Below are 18772 nucleotides of genomic sequence, written 5' to 3' on the forward strand. Positions count from 1 at the left end.
CAGGTTAGCACTATTTGCTGATGATATAGTTCTATATCTAGAAGACTCAAAAAATTCCACCAGAAAACTTCTAGAACAAGTAAATTAATTCAGCAAAGTAGGAGGACACAAAATCAACACCCATAAATCAAAGGCATTTCTGTATATCAGAGACAAATCCTATGAAAGGGAAACAAGAAACTCACCCCATATAAATAAAAAAAATATGTGGGAATTAACGTAACAAAAGAGGTGAAAGATATCTACAATGAAAACTATAGAATGCTAAAAAAAGAAATTAAAGAAGACCTTAGAAGATGCAAAGATCTTCCTTGTTCTTGGATAGGCAGAATTAATATTGTCAAAATTATCACACTACCAAAAGCACTATACAGATTTAATGCAATTCTAATCAAAATTACAATAACATTCCTCATAGAAATAGAAAAAGCAAACATGAAATTCATCTGGAAAAATACTCTTTTCCAGAAGAGCCAAAGCAATCCTCAGCAAGAATAGTGAAGCAGGTGGCACCACTATACCACATACACTATACTACAGAGCAATAGTAACAAAAATGGCATGGTATTGGTACCAAAATAGACTTGTAGACCAATGCTACAGAATAGAGGACAGAGACAAACCCTCATAATTACAGTTATATTAGATAAAGGCGCCAAAAACATACATTGGAGAAGAGAGAACCTCTTCAAAAAATAGTGCTGGGAAAACTGGAAATCCATATGCAACAAAATAAAATTAAACCTCTATCTCTCACGATGCACAAAACTCAACTCAAAGTGGATCAAGGACCTAGGAATTAGACCAAAGACCCTGCACCTAATAGAAGAAAATGTAAGCCTACATCTCCATCATGTCTGATTAGGCCCCAACTTCCTTATTAAGCCTGTTATAGCACAAGAAATAAAATCAAGAATCAATAAATGGGATGGATTCAAACTGAAAATCTTCTCCTCAGCAAAAGAAACAATCAGTGAGGTGAAGAGAGAGCCTACAGAATGAAAACAAATTTTTACCACATGCACATTAGATAGAGCACTAATATCTAGGATATATAAAGTACTCAAAAAGCTAAACACCAAAAAAAAAAAATAATAGCCCAATCAATAAATGGGTCACGGAACTGAACAGACACCTCTCAGAAGACACATCTCTAGCAATTAGAGAAATGCAAATCAAAACTACTCCAAGATTTCATTTCAGTCTAGTCAGAATGGCAGCTATTAAGAACACAAAAAACAATAAATGTCGGTGAGGATGTTGGGACAAAGGCACACTCATACATTGCTGGTGGGACTGCAAATTGGTGCAGCCAATATGGAAAGCAGTATGAGATTCCTTGGAAAAGCTGGGAAAGGAACCACCATTTGACCCAGCTATCCCTCTCCTTGGCCTATACCCAAAGGACTTAAAAACAGCATACTACAGTGACACAGCCACTTCAATGTTTATAGCAGCACAATTCACAATAGTTAAATCTTGGAACCAACCCATATGCCGCTCGGTAGATGAGTGGATCAAGAAAATGTAGTATATATACACAATGGAATATTTCTCAGCAATAAAAGAGAACAAAATCATGGCATTTGCAGGTAAATGGATGGAGTTGAAGAATATAATGCTAAGTGAAGCTAGTCAATCTCAAAAAACCAAAAGCCAAATATTTTCTCTGATATAATGAGCCTGATTCATAGTGGGATCTTGGGAAGGCGAGCATGGGAGGACTAGGCAAACTCTAGATAGGGTAAAAGGGTGGGAGGGAAAGGGGATAAAAAAAGATGGTGGGATGAGATGGATATCATTACCCTAAATACCTGTATGAAGACACGAATGGTGTGACTCTTCTTTGTATACAACCAGTGATATGAAAAGTTGTACTCTCTATATAATATGAATTGTAATGCATTCTACTGTCATATAACAAATTAAAATAAGAAAGATACAAAAAAAGATTTACAAAATGGCTTAATGACCACTATTTATTTTTACCCTAATAATATTACATTGATTGTTTATAGATGTATAACAACCCCTCAGTTAGTTTTTTTATAAGTTTATTGTCTTCTAGATCCTTTAGGTGCCTCTGGTTCAACATCTTTTATAAGGCTGCATTCAGGGTATAGGCCAGGGCTGCAGCCTCATCTGAAGGACTGAGTGTGAGAGAATTTGCTTCTGAGCTCACACATGTTGTTGACCGAATTCTGGGATATTTGGCTGAGGGCCTCTCTTCCTCATTAGTTACATGCATGGGATCCTTCACAGCAAAGCTAACATCAAGGCGAGCTTCCATCAGAGTATGCAGGCAATATAGCTAGAGCAGATGAGCAAGACAGAAGTCATAGTCTTTTGGGAACCTCGTCTTAGAAAGAAGTCACATCTCATAATGTGAATGGATTATATTCATAGGAAGTTAGTCACTAGACTCATCCTTCACTCAAGAAAAGGAGATTGCTGCTAGGGTGTGAATATCTTCAGAAAAAAATTATTGGCAACCATGTTAACCTATCACAAATACTCACCAATATTTTCTTTGCTAAAGGGTTTTTTTCTATATGTCTTACTGTCTAATTTACCTTCTTATCCAGTGATATTTATAAAATAGAAATGGTTCATCTGTCATGAAGCCTGCCAACTCATCAGGCAAGTATAGGTAGGATGCTGAATCCAGACTCAGAGTTAGAGGCAGGAGAAGTTTCTTAGTCCTAGGGATATCTAAACATGACTTGAAGGAAAAGTAGGTATTGACCCAGGAAGACAAGGGCAAGGTAAGGATGTCCTAAGCAGTGGGCAAAGCATATATCTACAAAGGTCTGAAGATGAGAATCTATTATGATGTTCACTGTCTACACCCATAATCTTATCAGAGTATTTCAGTTTGTGAGAATTCTTAATGATGTTGTTTTAAACTGATGGGAATACTAATATTAAATTTATGATTATTTCTCTTTTGTCAGAGTAGTTTTCTAAATTCAGTCCCACAAAATATGTATTTCCTTAAGAACTCTGAAATTTTCTTGTCCACATACACCAACTGCATTGCCTTCTCTTCTAATTTTGCTGCTGCTAATGGTGACATCCTAAGGCTGAGCCTATAGAATACAGGTGCATAGTAAATTTAACAGTTTTATATTAACTTGATTAATTTGTTAACTCAACCTGACAATTAAATTCAAATTTAATATCTTTTGCTTTAACATAGAAGATAAAATGCATTGGAGAAGTGTTAGATACTTTGATTCTCTTACTTCCTATAGGCATTGGATCTACATGTCAATGGTGAATATTAACATGTTTTGTGTAATTGGTTTCAAGTCTCCTGATAAGCAGGACAAGAGATTCTTTATAATTAGTATTTAAGAAGGATGGTTGGTATATAATCTCCATTTTCCTGATATTTTACTTTCCAGAAAAAGTGCTAGGATAAACGACTACATACAACCTTAAGATAGAGATCTGACTATTATTAAGAGGTATGAATACATTAAATTTTTTTGGCTCTAATTTTTAAAGCTTTTATTGTGTAACATATTGAACACACACAAGAATAAACAAAATAGAATACCCATGATCCTTCTTCAATAACAATTAACTCCTGACCAATCTTTCAACACCTACACCTCAACTATCCCTTCATGTATTATTTTTGAATTTTATTCCCTGTCCTGTATCATTTCATCAGCAGATATTTTGGTATTTTCCTCTAAAAGAGAAGCAGTCATTGTTTTAAAATAAAATTACAGTACCATTTTCCTCCTGAATAAAGAGCAACATTTGCTAATTATTGTCAAATAATTATTCTTTTATTCTTGTTTTTACTTTCTTTGTAAAACAAGTTGAATGATAGATAATTTGTGGTTCTCATTCAGGGATGGATTTTACCCACTAGGGGGACATTTGGCAACATTGGAGAGTTTTTTTTAATTTAATTTTTTTTTTTTTTTTTTTTTTTTGCAACCAGGGATTGTTACTGGCATCTAGTGGGTAAAGACAGGGACGCTGCTAAACATACAGGATAGGGCCCCAAAATAAATTGCTTTTTCCACAATATCAATGGTGCTGCTGTGGATAAACCCAGAGAAGGAGAGAGAGAGAGAGAGGAGAGAGAGAAGAGAGAGAGAGAGAGAGAGAGAGAGAGAGAGAGAGAGAGAGAGAGAGAGAGAGAGAGAGAGAGACATTAGTGATCTAATGTCAATTAATGGAACATTTGTTCCAGGTATGGATAAAGTAGCTCGGAAAAATACAGCATTTCTCACTTGTGCAGCAGAATCAAATTAAGTAATGAGCAAAATGTTTAATAAATATGGGTAGAATTTGTGTTCTGCAGCAAAAGAAAAGCCTAGAAAAAAATTATTTTGAATTTGCTAAACAACAATTGGTCAGGAATGGGTTTCTTTCGTATAAAGTGATGCTGTGAATGTTAATGCTTGTGGCGTAGTTTTAAGATGAAAATTAGTATGAGTTACTTGAATCCAGGCAGAACTTGCTTGGTATTCTCCACAGAATCCTGGCAATAATTTACCTAGCAGCACAGTAGTTCACGCACATCAAAGCAGCCTTCTTTAAGTGTGTCCAGCGGGCAGATTTTTAGCTCTGTGACTTATACTAGGGAAAAAAAAAAGTTCCCTTCTTGAGAGACAAGCATGTTTAACTAAGCACTTCATGTAAATCCTACACTGTGTAAACTCATATGAATTCCTCTTGTTATCTGGGAAGAAGCCCCTCCATGCCTCAAATACTCTAAAATCTGAGGCAAAAAGAGAACAAATGTGGGAAAGCCAGTCTCCTCAAATGAACAGCAACGTGTTTTCATTTAAATTAAACTTGAACATGAACTAGATTCAGGAGAGGAAATGGCAGAGGAGAGTCGGGAGTTGCTATAGGATGTGTCAGCCTGCTTCGGGCTCCCAGACAAGTGAAGTCCAACTCTGACATTTCAGGCAATTTGTATACCAAGCTCCTCCTTTTCTGCAGCCTTCTTTTCCATTGGTAAAATTCTTTTGCAGGGTCAAGTAGGGATCCCACCCCTTCTCTGTGTTTTCACTCTGAAGCCCTATACAACTTTACACCTGAATGAACGCCAAACCTCTGTGGATATATAAAGGGAACCTTGAGGAGGAATTTCACAGCCACAGTGCAGAAGCAGAGGGACAGGAACAAACCAGCTCTCCACTCAAGCAGATCCTCTACTCACCATGCTTCCTCCTGCCATTCATTTCTATCTCATTCCCCTTGCATGCATCCTAATGAAAAGCTGTTTGGCTTTTAAAAATGATGCCACAGAAATCCTTTATTCACATGTAGTTAAACCTGTTCCAGCACACCCCAGCAGCAACAGCACGTTGAATCAAGCCAGAAATGGAGGCAGGCATTTCAGTAACACTGGACTGGATCGAAACAGTAAGTGTGTTCTACTCTGTGTAGATTTTCTTCTTTTTTGGTAGCATTAGCTCACATTCCCGTAAAATCGTTCCATTGTTAACTAACTTGAACTATATATATATTTTGCAAACAATCTGGGAGCAATCTGCTGCATGCATAGATTGGCATTCTTCCCTAGGTAGTGATTTTAGAGTTAGCATAATGAAAACAGTGGCTTGATAATGCTAATACAAAGTTTAGTTTTACAAACATCCAAAAGAAAACGTACCTAAGAATTAAGTTGTTGCTTTTCTTAAAACTATGCAAAAATGAGAATTTTTAAAAGCATTGTTCTACATCAGTTAAGTTTAGGTTGTTTTATCAGTTTACTTCAGGACCTGTGCAATTTTGGTAGAGTGTATAAAGGTAGCTCACCCTAAGTATGTATAGGAGATAACAAGGGGAAAAGGCAAGCTTTCAGAGGAGGGGAAAAAAATTGTTCACATGGATTTTTCTAACACTTCTACTGAAATGTTTAAAGTTTTGATGATGTTCAATGTAAAAGAGGGATTAAACTCAAAATGTTGGAGTCACATTTTTCTGAAATCATTTCTTATTAACAAAATCAAATTTTAGGTTATTATATATTTCTGTGAAATATGGAGAACCTTTTTATAACTTAAGATATTTAAAATGACAGTAATGTTTTGTACAGGAAGCATTCTTTTGCCCTTTTCTGTTTAATTGGTACACTAATTGACCACTAATTAAGATGATTCAAATTTCTTCTAACTTTTGTTTCATTCTTTCCCTTAGAAGAGTTCATATGCTAATAATCGGGTTTTAAGAGAGACAGAAACAGTGTACAGGAAATCTTCACAAATCTTTTGGCACCTCCTCCTTAAACTCCATTCAACTGTTAAAGTAGTTTTGACCTCTGAAAAGTCAGAGCTAAAGACTGGTAATGTCTTCCTAAGAAATCCAAGGTGTTTTTATTTTTGTGAAGATGTATGTTTTTAAGAACATAGGCATATCTGATTACTATTATATTACTATGCAATGTGGTGAGTATTCATTGTCAATGAACTGTCATTGCAAAAATGCCGAATCTACGAGCACAGGAACAAAAAACTAGACAAATCAAAATCATCTCTGGCTGTTTCCAGGTGCATTCCTAAGGCAGCTGCAGGAAGGTGAGCTGGGCTCAGAAACAGGCAAGCCCAGCACACTGCCCAGGCAAATTGTTTAACCTTTAATTTCAGTCCCACAACTCTAGATCTATATATATGCATGTGTATACACATATATTTTCCCACAACTATCACATTTCCCTTAGGCTATATCTCTTACCTCAGAAGTGCTAGGGCACAGAAATGAAGTAAAACTCCTAGTCCACATTATAATTAGAGTTACCTTGCAGTATTCTATGTACAACCACTTCAGTGTATTTTATATTTTATATTTTTTAACATTTCATCAACCTATGCTTTTAAATGTTCTTTTTAAAATATTGGTTAACAGGACTTGATTTCTTTCCAAGTTTGTTATAAGCAATTCTCCTAAAGTTTAGATAACAAAACAATGGTAAGGAAAACTTTAAATATTTCAAGATTAATTTTTATTTTAATGACATAAAGCATGTAACAAAAAAACAGCTAATTAAGGAACAAACTTGTCAAATGTGAATAACTAAAACAAAAAGTTTGCCACAACCAATATTCAGGAAATGAACACCGTGGTTCCTTTTGCAGTTGTAAATCAGACATGTTAGGCATTTTTCTGCCATAAAATTCATGGAAATGTAGCCAAGTTGTTATGGTAACCATACGTTCCTGATTTAGGGGTTTTATATTCTTTAAATTTTGAGTTGTAGTGGCATTTTGAATTTCAAACATTTTACTATTGGTATTTTAAAAACATGGCTTGGGAATTTATGTTTAAAATGTAGTTACTAAGCTTGATGTGCAAAATGTCAGAGGTTATACCCATATGTATGATTCTATGCAGCTGAAATCTATAATTGAAATCAAGTATTACAGAGAAAATCTGCACTGCCTACAATATTTAAATACTTTCCACATTTTCTCAACAGATAAAAAAAACTAATTAAAAGCACTTGCAGACATTAGCCAATATGACCCATGAGAAAGAGAACATGAAAGTGCACTCTTTTGGACTCATTGAAGAATGAATATTTACACATAAATGGAATAGCTGCTAAACGCTTTTTGGGAAGTGAGACTAAGCAAATGAGATTTTCAAATATTCTAATAAACAATTAGATAATGTTTTACACGAAAAAAATCAGTCTTAAGATTATTTTTTTTCCAAAAAATGTTATAGCCTTTATGTAAACTGATGATTTTCATGAAAGTGTCTCTAACAACTATTTAGCAGATTTTTGTACTGTGAAAACAAAAGTAGATGCTAACTTTCTCTTTAGCAGTTTGTTACCATTTGGATATTATTTTGTCAATGCAAATTACTATTATTATTATTATTATTATTATTATTATTTTAATCTTCATCTGCTTTTTGTCTTTAATACATGTTCTTTTCCATTTTTTTGCAGGTCGGGTTCAAGTAGGTTGCCGGGAACTTCGTTCCACCAAATACATCTCTGATGGCCAGTGCACCAGTATCAGCCCTCTGAAGGAGCTGGTGTGTGCTGGTGAGTGCTTGCCTCTGCCAGTGCTTCCTAACTGGATTGGAGGAGGGTATGGAACAAAATACTGGAGCAGGAGGAGCTCCCAGGAGTGGAGGTGTGTTAATGACAAAACACGCACCCAGAGAATCCAGCTGCAATGTCAAGATGGCAGCACACGCACCTACAAAATCACTGTGGTCACTGCCTGCAAATGCAAGAGGTACACCCGGCAGCACAATGAGTCCAGTCACAACTTTGAGAGTGTGTCGCCTGCCAAACCAGCCCAGCATCACAGAGAGCGGAAAAGAGCTAGCAAATCCAGCAAGCACAGCATGAGTTAGAACTCATACTCTCAGACTGAACTGCCTAAGACCATCTGCTTTACAGATTTGATTGCTTGGAAGACTCAAGCCTGCCATTGCTATTTTCTCACTCGAAAGTATATGCTTTCTGCTTTGATAGAGCCCAGAAAACTGTCCTAACTAAGTATCAGGACCTTCTCTGGGAATTGCTTTTCCTTTTCAAGTTCTTCAAGATATATGTATGTTCATGAGTGCAATTTGCATTTAAATCCCACACATCCTGTAGTTTTAATTCCCCATACTTTTTAAAACTATTGACACAATATATACCCCTAAACCCGAATCATTATATCCTAAAGTGAAAAAGGCTCTCTCACTCTCCATTCCCTAAACTATCTCTACCCTTTCTAAACAAAAATCCCTTCAAAACAGAAAAGGTTTTTTTTTTTTTTTTTTTAAAGTTGTTGCCATGAATCTTCCCAGTAACATTTCAGAAAGGTGCTTTTTTAGTAATTTTCAGGGGAACAATTTAGCAGGCAGAAGAGATTTTCTTTTGAAAGAAAGAGAAAGAACTTGTGACATTTCACTTCAAAAATAAGCCCTCTAGCTTTTTACAGTCTCATAGTATGAAATTATACCCTGCATGCTGACCCTCGCTTGGAATGGAATGCCAGAAATGCATGGCAGCAGCTAATAAGTAAAGCTGATTAACTATTTATTTGTCAATGTTATTATTTAATGAGCTCTCACATGTGATTTTTTTCAAAATGTTAATTTTTTTATGTTTTAAAGCTTTTTCATGTACCTAAATATTTTCCTATATGATTTGTGGTTGATCTAGATATATGAAATTACATGTAGATATGTAAAATAAATATTTTAGTCTCCTTATTACATATGTGTTTCATCATGAACTTTATCAAATATGGATCTTTGAAATCACTAAGATGCTTTGTAAAACTGAAATATGTAATACTTTAGTCTGTGCAATCAGAAGGTGAATTGACCTTCAATTCTATTAGTTTCTTTTAACAAAAATAAACACTGCCAAAAGTTATTGTCTTTGTCTATAACATATATAAAGGGGCACATGTTTGCAAAAACTATGAAATAAAGGTATGAGAGTAATTTTCTTTTTAAGCTAGGATTGACCTCAGGGCTTTGTACACGCTTAACCATATACTCTACCACTGACCTACATCCCCAGCCACATTTATTGCTTTTTTTTTTTTTTTTTTTTTTTTTACTGTCACATTCAAACATGGACAGAAATGTCTTTAATAAGTGAAAGGAAAGAGAGAAAAAAGGAGACTATCTCTTCAGTAAATGGGATGGTTGAAGAAGTTGGGTGACAGTCCAGCAGTGAGTTGTAATAAGAATATCAAATTTATGTATACCAGTAGATGCCAAGTCTGCTGTACATTATAATCATCTGGGGGAGATATTATAAGACCCAATGCCTTGGCTTCCATGCAAGTTACATCAGAATTTCTGTGGGTGGAATTCAGATATCAGCAGTTTTTGAAGTTTTCCAGGTGATTTCAATAGGAAGCTAAGTTTGAAAAGTAAGAAATTGTGAAAAATCAGTTATCTTATGCTGGGAAACACTGAATACTAATGCTAATGTATGGTCCTCAAAACAAAACAAAAAAAAAAAAAGAAAAGAAAAAAATAAAAAGAAACTCACAACTTAAATTTCAGAGTTTTCAATTCTGGAATGTTGTTATATTAAACAACAGTGACAATCTTAGACCAGTTTATAGATCATTTGGCTTATGTGTTAATTCAACTTACTGATACCATCACTCAAAATAAAAAAATTTGAGGAAAATCAAAAGGATTGGGCTATGTGTTAGTAAGATTTCCTGGGTTTTCTGCTTCTGGATTCTGAGCATGGAAGACTCCTTAGTACTTTTTTTTTTTTTTGTAGTAGCTTGTTCTTCTTTTTATAATTATAATCTAAAAATCACATGAATATTACATATAGTATACTAAGCTAAATAAGGGCATTAATATTGTACCTTCCTTATAAGAGGTAAAGGTAGAAGGATTTCAACATATGTAAAGACAAAAAAAGAAACCTCTAGATTTTATAATAATACTATTATATTATTAAATAAAGAAATAGTATCTGGGGTTGTGGCTCAGTGGTAGAGCGCTCCCCTAGCATGTGCAAGGCCCTGGGTTTGATCCTCAGCACCACATAAAAATAAATAAACTAAAGATATTGTGTCCAACTACAACTAAAAAATAAATATTTAAAAAAATAAAGAAATGATAGTCTACTATTGATTTTTAGCTTCAATAACCAAGATAATAAGTTATTTTACATTATATCATATTAATACATGGGGCATTCATAATGATTATAGCTGAATATACCACAAAAATATTATTTTATATGTGTATTCTACTGATTCAACCTTAACAAAGGATATTAAAGATAACATAGAAAACTTAAGATAATTGTTATGGTTTATATACGAGATATTCCCCAAAAGCTCATGTGTGAGAAAATGCAAGAAAATTTAGAGGTGAAATGATTGGGTTATGAGAGTTTTAACCTAATTAGTATATTAATCCCCTAATAAGGATTAACTGGGTGGTAACTTTAGGCAAGTAGAGTGTGATTGGAGGAGGTGGGTCATTGGGGACATGCCTTTGGGATACGTATTTTGTTCTTAATGAGCAGATCTCTCTCTCTCTCTCCTTCTCTCTCTCCCCGCCCCCCTTTCTAATTCCATATCCTGGTTCCATGTTTCTCTACCATACCCTTCCCCCATTATGTCTCATCTTAGACCCAGAGCAATGGAGTTGGCCATCTGTGGACTGAGATCTCTGAAACCGTGAACCCCCAAATAAACTTTTCCTCCTCTATTAGTGGTTAACTCAGTGAAGACAGTAGCATCTTATTTTTACCAAAAAAATTTTTGTGAGGTCTTTTGTTCACAGCAGTAAAATAGCTGACTAAAAAACAATTTAGCTATTTGTTCCTTATAATATAGCATCTTCTATAGAAGACTATAGAAATGGCCTCAAGAATCAGTGTGTCATAAGATCTGAAGCATAAAAAAGATTTGACCTAGGAATAGCTTTTCACCACCAAGAAGACCATGCTACTACGTTTTACAAACAGAATACTGAAGCAAATTTTTTGGTAAAAATAAGATGCTACTGTCTTCACTGAGTTAGCTACTACTAGTATATTAGTAAATATTCTGTAAATGTGCTAACAGAAAAATGGCATAAAGGAAACATATATAAGACTTCTGTATTCTCTGATAAGCAAAAAATTGGATATATTTCTCATGGTCATGTTCAATCTGCAGATCCATTTCAGGCCACGTTACATTGCTGATGCATTGTTTGCATGGTATTTAACATCAATGAGAGGAAAAGGTCAGCAATCAATAGGAGAGGCCCAGTATAAAATTCATCTCTCAATGAAGTCAAAATTAAAAGTCAACAGAAAGAATATAGCTTTATAATAACAATTTAAGAATGACAGAAAGCACTTGTGTCAGAATTGCTGATCGTATTTTAGGTTCCTCTTATTTTTTTATTTTATTTTTTTATTTTTAGTTACTTCACATGTTCCATATTGATGAACTATATGCAATTTTATTTACTAAGTATCAATTCAAACTGGTGGATTGTAATGATTTAAGCAACTACTGATCTCTAGTTTACATTCAAAATATCTATCCATGAAAGGATTTACTTATCAAATTTGTTTTTGACACTATAGATTAAGAACTTTTTCCATTTTTTTGAGGGAATCTCTCTATGTTGCCCAGGCTGGTTTGAACTTCTGGGCTCCAGCTGACCACCTCAGCCTCCTGAGCACTGGAACTACACACTTGTGTCACCTTGCCTGGCTGATAAATGGTTTGATAAATGCATAGATGGACAGATGAATAGACTGCAGTATATTGATATTTATAGATATATTAGATGTATGTGATATATATGATATACACATGTATATAAGGATAATGAAAGAAAAATTAGTGGCACATAAAAAATGAATAACATATATAGCATGCTAGATCTAAATCAAACATGGACATGGACATTTTTTAAAAATATCTATTTGAAGAAAAGTTAATATTTTAGTTATGGGTCATTTATAATTATTAATTTATGCTAGTTAAAATAAATAAGTAAATAAAATAACTAATTGATAGTACTCTCTTGGTCATGTTTATTTTATTGTACACATGTAGAAAAACAACAAAAATTAAGGTGTGGTAGTGTATTTAATAAAAGATGGAATCAATTCATTCCTTCCCTTTTTCAAATGAGCAAGTTTTTACCACCTACTCTGTAAATCACTATTGTATATTTACTAAGATACTAAACTAATTGTTCACATAATATGATCTATGAAATATGAATTTTTGATAGAAACTCAGAGTAATGGTCATAAGAAGCTTGGGGTGGAGAAAATAGTATTTAGCAGTAGCAAAATGAGGAAACTTTGAAACTGCTGAATCAAAATAAAGCTTTTGGAAGTTAAATTTACTGTGCTGCAATTTTCTTTTTTGCTACCACCATAAAATTCTAGGTATCAAAACCTAGTTAAAATTAAAATATCATTTGGATTAGATTTAACTCTTGAAAGTTCTTATGAGTACTAAAATGGTCATTCATTCCATACCTTAAACTCAGCATTAACTTCTACTAGTCATAAGCTGTAATAAAGAATGATTTGTAAGGCAAGTGTTAGGTGGAATCTATAAAAGAAACTTGGAAGTCTACAGGAAAAATAACAGGATGCTCAGTGCAAGAGAGTAGTGTTTTCTTGTTAAGACTATATGTCCTTCCCTCAAGGTCAGATTGGGATGACTTCCATCATGGTTTCATTAGAACCTATTAAAATAACATTCTATATTAAGATTGGCTTAGATTTATGAACTAAGTAGACATTTGGCTAGTAGAGATCTTTGTTACATCCACAAAGAGGGACCTGATGGGACAGATATCTTGAAGGTCATTGTATTCTTGAGTGTCACTTGCCAGATCTATTAATGGGTGTATCATTCCTACAACACATTTGGTACACTCTCCTGTATATTTTGCAATTTGTCTTAAAGAGATATAGGGTAACAACTACTGCAGAAATTCTACTGGGGAGATATTTTAATTTCCAGGATTGAGAATTGATTAAAATTAATTATTGTCAAACTGACTACATAAATATTCCCAGAGCAAATTAGACAGAGTGAGAGTCTATCATCTACATTGGCTGACTGGCCAAAACATTTATGTAAAATAATTTGAAGGATTTCTTATGAAGGAATGTATGTTTTCCTTTAATTTAAGTAACTGTGAACCAACAGTTATCTTGTATTACTGACTTAATTTTTAGCAGTGGAATTAGGTGCTTGAATGTGAAGTAGCTGTCTAAATTGAATGACACTGTCAATGACTCAGACAAGTTTTACCCCAAATTTATTGTTATTAAAACTGATCAAGTGTTTGATTTGATTTTTAAATAAGTTACTTTTAAAATATAGTATTTTACATAATCAATCTTTATAGTATTTTATATACTCAATCTTTCACTAGAAGTGAATTCCTCCTTTGAAACTTATTAATATTGTATAGATTTTAAAAATCCTTTATCTTACAATAATGACAACTTCATCACAAAATGATCATTTTAATCCTTTTTTTTTTGAGAGAGAGAATTTTTAATATTTATTTTTTAGTTTTCGGCAGACACAACATCTTTGTTTGTATGTGGTGCTGAGGATCGAAACCGGGCCGCACACATGCCAGGCGAGCACGCTACCACTTGAGCCACATCCCCAGCCCATTTTAATCCTTTTATTCATTGAATTATTCATATACATTTAATATTAAAATATAGCCTAAATCACTGAACCTAGTCATTCAGTAACCAAAACTTTTTAACAATCCTCTATAATCTCTAATAAGCACTACATCTTATGTAAAATAGTTAACAATTTTTTTTGACTTGAACTTTCTGTATAACTGCCTTGATTCCCCTTTTAGTTTTCATATATAGTTTATAAGTTATAAAAATTATTTCCTTGCATTTTTCTAAATTTCTCAAGATCAAAGGGTGAAAAGAATTTTTTGTTGCCAAAATATTTTTTTTTGTTAAAAATCAAAGACAAGAAAATGTCAAATGCATTTAATAATCTATTGAAAGGATACTATTTTGCTTATTTGTTGACATGATCTTTCTTAACTGATAATTATTGTCTCCTTTCTATACTAATAAGGATTTTATGTTTAATCTCTGACTTAGTATGATATCTTAAAAGGCAATAAATGAAGTTTTCAGTTTGACTCATCTGAAATGTAAAAGACATATGAACTTGAAAACAAGACCTGCAAAATATGGCTTAGACTGTGCTAATACTAATTTATACTTGGTTCTTCAGCTTAAGTCTCAGTCACTTAAAAGACATTATCTAATATCCCTTTAAGTCAGGGAGTGATTTAAAATAAAATAAGATATTGTTATAAACAAAAATAAGTTGCTGTCCAAAATGGTTTCCAGCCCTAAAATATTCATTTTCTCTTATCCTAAACAATATGATCATATTTCCAGTCATGAGAACAGCTACAGAAAGAAGATTGAATTTATACTTTTCTTTGCTTCTGATTATGTTTCTGGTTCATTCCATCATGAAATTCCAGAATAATATTTTGGCCAAATTTGTTATGAAACCTCTTCTATCATATCCCATATCTCCATTAGGCAGGAAAAATAATGTGAAACTGGAAACACATCTTTGAGAGCTAAGACTAGCATTATAGGCATTTTTCATTCTGTCCTAACTTGAGGAAGATGCAGAAGAACAGGGAAAAGATGAGTGAACTTGATACAAAACAGATTAGAATTTCTCTCTGTTAAAAACTCTGATATTACTCTATTACCTATTTGCTTCTAGAGAAGATAATAAGTAAAAGCAACTGTGACCTGTAATGGGAATTGAGTTTTATTATGAAATAATGATGTTATGTTTTCAGGAAGTTTTCATTTAAAAAATCTTAAACATACATTGCAATATAAGTATGATACTTATATTTCTAGTTAATGTATTTTATGTTACTTGAAAGTCATTCATTAATCAAATACAGTGAAAAATTATTGAAAACTTATTCTGTGTCTATTGGGTTCTAAAAACACACTTTGGCGAGCAAAAAGGCAATCAAATCAGGAAAAGAACAAATGCTTTACTGCAAAATACAAAAGTAAATTCATACAATTCTTTTCTTGAGCAAGACTCACAGGGTTTCATAGCTACTTAAGTTGTACTATTTGGACTTAAAACAAGAATTTATATTCTAAAGGGGGAATATTGTCATAAATGTTTGAGATAAATAATAACAAATAATAAAAGCATTGTGGTAATAATCATCTTTCTTTGTGACTGTAAAGCCCACCAAATAGTTAAAATCTTTATTTTTTTCAGCATTAACTTCTTTGAGAGACTCTACTTCTTGTATAAAATTGTTACAAGTTGTATACAGATTTTTCAATTTAATTATTTAACTATACACCTTAAATGTAAAAATTAAACATAAAAATTAAACTCTTCATTTAAACTTAAAAATTCCTGCTTCATGATACTTTGCATAAGTAAAGTCATTTTATTTCTAATGACATAACTTGTTTAGAAGCAATGGTTTAGATAACTTCAGCAAACAAAATTCATAGAGATTTATGCATCTGGGTGATTGTTCATATTTAATATTTAGTAAGATATTTTAAATTAATTATACACATTTGAAATGATGACAATATAATTAATTTGCTCAAGAGAGGAATGTATGATGAAAGGATGGTCTGCCTGTATGAAGATATTAAAGTCCCAATAAAGAAATCTCTCCAAGGATATGGAAAATTTTATGGATCATACTGGATGATTGCATTGATATCATGTAACTGTGTTGTTATTTTATAAGTTAAAGGTTCTTGGTCATTAATATATGTTTGAGGGAATAATTTTTAAAGACTTGAATTGTATTTGTGTAAATGTATATTTTAACCCCATTCCTTAATCCATATCACTGGGGAAAGATCCAAGAGAATGTCTCTAGCAGATGTTGGAGCTGGAACAAGGCTCTTTTTTGATTATTATGTTCTTTTGGAGTCAAGCATGTATGATTCTGTAATATTATTAAACTAAAACAGGTGTAGTTACTGGACATACTGAATTTTTCTATTGTTTTTATTATCTCTTTTATTGTCAATATAATGATATATCTCTTTTATTGTCAATATAATGATAAGCATGTTCAGTGGGCAGATATAACCATAATACCATATGGTGAACAGAAATAAAAAGCTGGAAAATGTTGACGATAGGGGAAAAAAAGGTTTTTAAGGACACATAGTCAACACTGTAGAATAGCTCTGGAATGAGTTCTGAAAAACCAGTCTCTCAGGATGGCTGCCCAGAGTAAGAACTTTCAAATACTGTGATTTCAAGGCTATCTGAAGCCTTGTTGTTTTCTTTGTCTAGTTAAACAAACAAACAAACAAAAAAAGCAAAATAAACAAACAAAAACCACTTCTCTCCACCTCTCCAGTACTACTGATACCCAATATCCTGCCATTAAAAGATTCTTTCCATACTTAACATTTTTTACATTTTTCTCATATACAAACATCTTTTGAAGAGAAAACACATTAAGGCAAGGTTTGCAAACAATGCTTATTAGGACCAATAGGTTGGGAGTGAGGCAAGGGAAAATGGTAGAGACTATAGGAAACAAGATAGTACCAAATCTGATACCATGCATAGTAGCCACATCCAACCAGAAATCCAGGCATTTGATATGAATATTACCAATTTTAAAAACCAGCATTAAATTCCTAAGAAGTCTGGAATTTACCAAACTATACACACCTGACCATTTGTTAGGTCAGTTAAGGTAGTCTAAGGGTCAGTGGGGTATTTAAATGATCTCCTAGTCAGAAGTTAGGAGATCTGAATTAGGCGACTCAAATCCTCTACTTCTGAATGGCCTTAGGAAATTCAGCTAAATTCTAAATTTCCTGAGATCTGCACTGATGATATCTCTGTTAGTATTCCAAAAGGAAACAATATACTCAGAATCAGCTAAGAAAGATTTATTATGTGGAAAGTAGTCATAAAGTTTGGGATAGGTTAAGCACAAGGCAGAGCACAGAAGCACAGGCAGGACATGCCGCAGCAAAGCTGCCACCACCCCAGGCCTAAAGAATGAGGGAAGATAATGTTATTGGAACTCAGAAGACAAAGACTGAGTTCACAACAAGAGATGCAGTGGGCTATGTCTGCATCTACCCAGGGAACCTGCAAAGCAAGGAAACCAGGGGAATAATAACCTTGTCACTCTCCTTCCTTCTTCCAGTTGATCTCCTGTCAAGGCTTGCACTGGCTGACCTCATCTGGAGGGCAATGGATTTAGGAGCTGGTGAATTGCATATCAGTCAGTCCTGGGCTTATCTTTTATTACGACATATGGAACAGTGTATTGCATTTAGTTGGCCCCGAGTTATTATAGAATCTCTCCTGGTTTCATTTTTAATCCTATACAGATATTAAGATGCTCTCCAAGATCCCTTCCAGCATCAGCCTTTCCACTTCAATATTTTATACTTGTGATAAGAATTTTAAAGTGACAAATTTGGGTGAAATGCTGAGAGTTTTGGATGCCTTACCCTAACGTCAGATATCATGTACCTCAAGAAACAAATCAACTTAAATTAAGTAAAAAAGAAACAGAAACTGAGATAAAAAAATTAAGCAATGTTATATAGGATATAAAACTGTATAATAAAACTTTGAATGTTTACCAGAGACTCCTACAGTCTCTGATAATTTTTCACATATTTAGAGATTGGCTATTTTTGTTATTTATATTGTTAGATATTTTCATAACAATCATGTTACTAGAATATGCTATCTACCAATGGTTAATAGATGCTATCTTTCGATGTTGATAAAGAATTATCTATTAATTTCCATTTGGAGGTTTGAAGTTCTGAAATGGGATATTAATTGGAAGAAGGAACCATATAGTCTCTAGAGCCATTAAAAATGAACTGAGAACAATATCTACCACATTAATATTTACCAAAAGGTATTACCTAAAACACAAATACATACTATGGTGAGTTTATCACTCAACCTTAGGGGGAAAAAAAAGGCATTAAATCTAGCAGTTTATGGTTGGCTGCCATTGTAATCTATGGTGAGAATAAAATTTCTGAATTAAAATGCTAACATTGAAGGTCTATGGCTTAGGGTAGGGTCACTGCATAACTCTCATGTGGTTTCAAAACACGTTCTTACCTATTCATATTGCTCCCTCCAGCAGTCGTCAGCATAATCCACAAGCCACATGAAGTTGTGGAAGGATTTCATCCCAGTTCTTTATGCAGCTGCTCTCCTCACATGGGACAGTGATGATCATATGACAGTTTCACAGAGAG

At 33.5% G+C, this 18772-nt stretch overlaps 1 protein-coding gene across 1 annotated transcript; it reads left to right on the forward strand.

The window, feature by feature from the left end:
• Positions 1-5005: 5005 nt before the first annotated feature.
• Sostdc1 (sclerostin domain containing 1) lies at positions 5006-9364 on the forward strand. Its single transcript, XM_005328775.4, has 2 exons — positions 5006-5397; positions 7931-9364. Exons 1-2 carry the CDS (start codon positions 5193-5195, stop codon positions 8344-8346), a joined length of 621 nt encoding a protein of 206 aa, XP_005328832.1. The 5' UTR covers positions 5006-5192; the 3' UTR covers positions 8347-9364.
• Positions 9365-18772: the final 9408 nt, after the last annotated feature.

The sequence above is a fragment of the Ictidomys tridecemlineatus genome, chromosome 2, assembly GCF_052094955.1.
Source record: "Ictidomys tridecemlineatus isolate mIctTri1 chromosome 2, mIctTri1.hap1, whole genome shotgun sequence".
NCBI classification, from domain to species: Eukaryota; Metazoa; Chordata; class Mammalia; order Rodentia; family Sciuridae; genus Ictidomys; species Ictidomys tridecemlineatus.